At 36.2% G+C, this 6,909-nt stretch overlaps 1 protein-coding gene across 1 annotated transcript; it reads left to right on the top strand.

Annotated features, from left to right (window-relative positions):
* Positions 1–2,459: 2,459 nt before the first annotated feature.
* LOC116100623 (olfactory receptor 6F1) lies at positions 2,460–3,505 on the top strand. Its single transcript, XM_031384362.1, has one exon. The coding sequence runs from the start codon at positions 2,556–2,558 to the stop codon at positions 3,480–3,482; it is 927 nt and encodes a 308-aa protein (XP_031240222.1). The 5' UTR covers positions 2,460–2,555; the 3' UTR covers positions 3,483–3,505.
* The last annotated feature ends 3,404 nt before the right edge of the window (positions 3,506–6,909 follow it).

Here is a 6,909-nt window from a genome sequence, read left to right as displayed (position 1 = left end):
GATACCTATGGAAAGGTCCCTAAAAGCTTAAAAATGCTGTGACTCTCTAGTCATGTTACCAGGAGTAACTGTCACACGTCTACTTCAAAAACTACTTTGGACTCTGTTTCTTTTTGTTGTTGTTGTTGTTCTTGTTGTTGTTGTTTTTGTTTGTGTTTTGTTTTGTTTTTTGAGACAGGGTTTGTCTGTACAGCCCTGGCTGTCCTGGAACTCACTCTGTAGACCAGGCTGGCCTCGAACTCAGAAATCCTCCTGTCTCTGCCTCCCAAGTGCTGGGATTAAAGGCGTGTGCCACCACCACCCAGCTTGGACTCTGTTTCTTAACGTCATTATTTATAAACTATCATGATGTCTATACAAACACAGCTCTCATTCTGACTGGTATATAAAAAAAGATTATTTTAAACAAAAATATGACAGAGCAGGCTATAGGAAACAGTTCTACTTTACTATGAATATTGTGTCCCATTGAGATAATAATTTCTAGATTTTTTTTTTTACTTTAAAGATCAAAGCAATAAAGTCACAAGTCAGGAGGTCTTTAAAATACATTGCCATGAACATCAGGTAAGCAGGCTAGAGTAACATGGGGCCATCTTAGCTGTAGGCTTCAATTCAAATGACATTTTGGGCCTCTGAGTTGATGGGTTCGAGGAACCTTGTCAAACATTTTTAAAGGTTTTAGTCTGACAGTTTCTAGAATGTTAGTGCAAAGTGGGAGGAAATGCGTAACTATAAAAAGGAGATAGCAATTGCCTAAGATAATTGTCTCTGGATCTGTAATATTATCTTCTTCAAAGATCCAGATGTCCTAACCACACAACAGGTACCTTGTAGAATCTTTAACACAGGCCCCCACCCCCACCAACCTTCAGATCACAACAGCAGCAAAAACATGCATATAGGTTTATGAAGATGACACTAGATATTAACTAGTGACTAAAAAAACCAATGCTTTCCGCTAGCATTGTAAAATTCTCGTTGAATAGATTAAAGAGAGTATAACAAACATATTGAATTTTCATGATATGGAAACATTCAGAAATTATGACTCAATGCCAAGAGAAATGAATCTTCCTGGACCTAATAATAAAATATGGTGGGAAGTAAACAAAATATAATGATGGTAAACAGAGAGGAATTTAGCAGTGTTTTTCTGAGAATTCTCTTGTTTACTTGACGAGCTATTCCTTCAGTGTGGACAAAAGCAGGAATCTCAACATGTCCAGGTTTTCAGAAGAAAAGAAATAAGGGTGTGGCTCCCTATACTGCAATTTTCTGTGTTGTCTTCATTTTAAAATACCCATCTTTGGGGTGTCACATTCTGAGAATTGACAACACTGGTATGGTCATTATAAAATCAATTTGATGCTTCTTGATTACTGTTTTAAAAATAACAAATGGGCAATACATAATATACTAACTTGACTTTAGTGATTTAACAACTAAACAGTTGTTACTTTTATAAGCCATTATGCAAATAAATCTGCAAGATTACATGCCTAAACATAGTTTAACTGTTTGAGGGTTTATTTTTTAATTTTTCTCTTCTTGGTTAATGTTAATATCTAAAAACATTTTATACCAATAGAATAATTATTAATCTAATTAATTATGTGTTTTCTACTGTAGTATAAGGAAATTAAAACAATATTTCTTTTGCTCATCATAAATTCACTGGCTGGAACTACCCAACTAGACATAAACAGGATGAATGTACACTAACAGGACACAGATTCCTGTATTATCAAGACTGCCTCACACACAAAGTGACCGAGGAAAGAAACAAGAGTGAGTTTCACAGTTACTGCTTAGCCATGTTTGTTGCTAATCTAGTCACAATAGCTAGGAAAATGAAACAACCTAAATTTGTATTTGGATTTTTTTTTGAGAAATAGTTTCAAAAAAAACTTTCCTCTCTTCACATGTTTTTATTTACAGATGTTAATGGCATAGGAATTTGTTGCCTACATGATTATATTTGTATTATTTTTATTATTGACATCATCATCATCTGAAACAATATAGCTCAGGAAAGATATTACCATTGTATACAAAGATTATTAATTACAAAAATAGCTTAGACTCTGTAAGTGTTAAGTGTAGTTCCAATTAGAATATAAGTAGGCCAATTTCTCAACAGCTACAAGCTGATTTTTGTTTTTTTGGTTGGTTTGGTTTGGTTGTTTGGTTTGGTTTGGTTCAGTGGCACTTTCCACTGAAGTGCCACACAAGTGGCAGTTAAAACTATAGTGCATGAAATAGTTAGCCATTCATAGGCTTGGGATGGCATTAAGCAGGCAGAAGCAGGATTTAAATCTTAGAACTCAGAATAACCACAAAACAAACCATGATGTAGCCAACAGGGTGACCTTAGTAAATGGGTACTCAGAAAATCATTGTACTTTAATTTTCTGCATTAGTTTTCTGCGATATGTTTCATGATCTAAATGTCAGACTTTCATGAATTCATTCCTTTTCATCTTTCTAGGACTTTACATCTGGACTATAAGCCTCAGTGGGGAAAATTTGTTCCTAGTTTGAAAATCAGCACCATGATCACAGAGAATGAGACTCTAGCCCAAGACTTCTTTCTATTAGGCTTCCCTGGATCTCAGGTCCTCCAGTTTTCTCTTTTTATCTTTTTTCTGGTGATGTACCTCCTCACCATTGGTGGTAATGTGGCAATCTTGCTATTGGTCAGTACTTCCCACCAGTTACAGACCCCCATGTACTTCTTTCTGAGCAACCTGTCATTCTTGGAGATCTGGTATACCACAGCTGCAGTCCCCAAAGCTCTGGCCATTCTGGTGGGGAAGAGCCAGACCATATCGTTTTTAGGGTGTCTTTTGCAGATGTACTTGGTTTTCTCATTAGGTTGCACAGAATACTTTCTTTTGGCAGCCATGGCTTATGACCGCTACCTTGCCATCTGTTTTCCTCTACACTACCAGGGTATCATGAACAGTCTGTTCTCAGTACAGCTGGCTCTTAGCTCCTGGGTTTGTGGTTTCCTGGCAATTTCTGTGCCAGCAGCCCTCATCAGCACCTTGACCTTCTGTGGCACCCATGCCATCAATCATTTCTTCTGTGACATTGCACCCTGGATTGCCCTGGCTTGCACCAGTACACAGGGAGTAGAGACAGTGGCTTTTGTGATTGCTTTTGTGGTTATCCTGAGTTCCTGTCTCATTACTCTGATCTCTTATGCCTACATCGTCAGAACCATCCTGAGGATCCCTTCAGCTAGTGGACGCAGAAAAGCTTTCTCCACCTGTTCCTCCCACCTCACTGTGGTACTCATCTGGTATGGGTCTACAATTTTCCTCCACGTTCGAACATCTATCAAAGATGATTTGCAACTGACTAAAGCTGTTCATGTTCTCAATACAGTGGTGACTCCAGCCCTAAACCCCTTCATCTACACCCTTCGTAACAAGGAGGTCAGAGAAATTCTGGGGAAGAAATGGAAGAGAATGTGAACCTTCTGGAGTAGCATGGACATATTGCATATGGTCCCCATCACTTATACAAGGAATGCTACTTTTGTAATATATTTTTATCACTTACATAAAAACTTTCATAGAGTTGTGTTTCTGAAATATAAGATTTGAGGAGTTAGAAATATTTAAGTAAAAGTATAACATAAGTCAAAATGTAAATCTTTTTCCAAAACACAATTTTCATGAAATGTAATAAAATATTTAAGAATTGGAAACTGATAGCCACAAAATATCATTAATTTCACATGGATGGGAAAAGAAGCCAAACTATTTCTACCAAAATGCAGTTAAACAGGTACATGTAAAGTTACAAAATGCATGAATAGAAATTCCCTGTATAATAATATATAAACATTACAATAAAAAAACTAGAGGTTATGATTATTATGAAGGCAATTGATTCAAACAACCAATACTTTAAAATTGAAAACTAATTAATATTCTTGCAAATAAAGATCAGTTGATTTTTCTCTACCAATGAAATAGGAGACAGGAATTAATAAAACAATAGGCTTATAGATTGTTTTGTACAAAACTGGGTACAGAAAAATTCTCAGTCCACTATTCCCATGACAGTAAATAAATGAAAACAAAAACATGAAAACAAAAGCAAGAAAAATAAATGTGAAAGTTCAGGTGTGATATAAGTTTACAGAATTCTGAGTTAAGTCTTTTATTTTTGTTGTTGTTTGTTTGTTTCCAGAAAATAAGTACTTCATTTGGAGGTAGATTTCTTCAAGGGCTTCTAGCTGTTTATGTATATTCTCCTGTATTTCTTTGAGGGAGTTATTTATGTCCTTCTTAAAATCCTGTATCATGAGAAATGATTTTAGATCTGAATCTTGCTTTTTTGGTGTGATGGTGTGTCCAGGACTTGTTACGGTGGGAGAATTGGGTTCTGATGGTGCCAAGTAACCTTGGTTTCTGTTGCTTATTTTCTTATGCTTGCCTCCCACAATATGGTTATCTCTAGTGCTACCTGCCCTGGCTAAATCTGACTGGGGCCTGTCCTTCCTGTGATCTGGTTGTGTCAGAACTTCTCAGAGTCAAGCTGTCTCTGTGATCCTAGGCCCATTAGAGCTCCTGGGAGTAGAGCTTCCTCTGGGTATTATGGGACTTGTTATAGAGTTGCTCCCAAGGTATGATCAGGGCAGAGGCCCAGACAGACCGGGAGTAACATATGCCACTAGGCTGGTGGAATTCCTGTGTGCCTGGGTCCTACTGTTCCCAGTTACTCCTGGTGTTGAGACAGATTTTGTGTCCTTCTCACCTCTGATCCTCTCAAGAAAGCTAATTTATAAAGCCTTAATTATCTCAGCAATGAAAATCTAATTATATCACCTCTGATAACTGTAAATGTTTATATATTATATATTAAATGTAGTATGTATTACGTATATATTATATATACATTATGAATATATATTTACATATATACATATTATACACATATAACATATATATTATATGTACATATGTTACATATGTATACATGTGTATATACATATATGAATATATATTATTTAGAGATTAATGGTTACACAGAGATAAAAACTTTACTATCTCATTTTAAATTTGTAGATCCTTTCTTTTTGTCTTGTCCAATCACCATTTTTGACTGCACAAGACATGCAAAAGATCAAGCCAGTCTCCATTTCAGCATGGGTGGGAGCAGAACACATCTTCCCCAGCCCCTAGCTGAGGAGTATTGTCAGACTATGGTTACTAGGAGAAAAGAGGATCACTGTTTAATTCAGCACTGTGGTTTGACCTCATTTGAAATACTCTTACTGTTTAGAAATAACAATAAAATCAACCATATAATCTGAATATAAAATTGCTAAAGTTTCATTGTTATATTTTGAAAACACTGAGGGAACAGAAGCACATACCTATACAGTACATTTGTACACACTTTCATTTACATAACTGTAATAATAAAATTAAATTTTCTTCCCATAAAGAAATAGGAAAAAATATTAAAAAAAAGATGTCTTTTCATGTCTAATTTTTTGCATGTTCTCTCTATTTTTAAATATCAGTCTTCTATCATGTATAACTGGTCATTCTATAGGTTGGCTCTTTTTTTGACAGTGTCTTTTTTTTTTCATTTTTTATTGGTTATTCTATTTATTTACATTTCAAATGTTATCTCCCTTTCCAGTTTTCCCTCCACAAACCCCCTCTCCTCCTCCCCTTGCTTCTATGAGAGTACTTCCTTACCCGCCCACCCACTCCTGCCTCTGCACCCTAGAATTGTCCTACCTTGGGTCCCAGGACCAAGGGTTTCCCTCTTTATTGATGCCAGAAATGGCCATCCTCTGCTACATGTCCAGCTGGAGCCATGGGTCCCTCCATGGGTATTCTTTGGTTGGTGGTTTAGTCCTTGGGATCTTTAAGAGGTCGGGGTGGTTGATATTGTTGTTCTTCCTATGGCATGTGTCTTTTACTGTCCATCAGTTTGCAGTTTCATGAGGTACATTAATAGTTAGACTTTTTGCCTGTGTTAATGGTGGTCTTTTCTAAAAGTCATTTCCTGTGTTCAAGACCATTCCCCATTTTCTCTTCTACAGGTTTAATATCTGGCTTTAATTTTAAGATCTTTGATTCATTTGGAGTTGAGTTTTGTGCAGGCTGCTATATATGAATTTATTTGGAGTCTTCTGCCTCCAGTTACACAATTCGAACAGCACCAGTTTTTCAAGTTCCTATTTGGTTCTCAGTGAATGCTTCTGGACCATATATACATATTAGAAGTCCATTGCTCATAGCTGCGTGGATTTTTGTCTAGATCTTAAATTTAATTCCGTCAGATTCCAACAAATCAATGTGTCAGTTTTTGTGCCAATACTACGCTGTTTTTATTACTATAACTTCGTGTTGAAATGGAAATCATGGTTAGTGATACTTCTCTTAGTTCTTTTATTATCGAGGATTATTTTAGCTACCCTGGATTTTACTTCCATATGAAGCTGAAAGCTATTTTTTTTCAATTTATGTGAAGAATTGCATTGCAATTTTGATGGAAATTGCATTGAATCTTTAGATTTCTTTTAGTGGGATATCTATTATGGTGTCTATCATAATTATCCATTATTAAAACAAAAATTAAAACTACTTTAGATTGTGTCTCACTGCAGCCAATATTTATATTATCCCAAAATTCAATGACGGAAGATCAGATACTGGTGAGGGAGTATGGAAAGGAAATCCTTATTTACTATTAGTGAAATACCAATGACTGATAACTTGTTGGGAAATATTTCCATGGAATAAATTGACTAGTCACAAATACAAAAAGAGCAAAAACAGAGCAGCAACAGAAGCTAGTACCAACACTGCCACCACCACCACCACCTCCACCACCACCACCTCCACCATTACCACAACCACCACCACCACCATG

This window comes from Mastomys coucha, unplaced genomic scaffold (genome assembly GCF_008632895.1).
Source record: "Mastomys coucha isolate ucsf_1 unplaced genomic scaffold, UCSF_Mcou_1 pScaffold21, whole genome shotgun sequence".
Lineage (NCBI taxonomy): Eukaryota > Metazoa > Chordata > Mammalia > Rodentia > Muridae > Mastomys > Mastomys coucha.
This window is presented reverse-complemented; position numbering and strand designations above follow the sequence as displayed.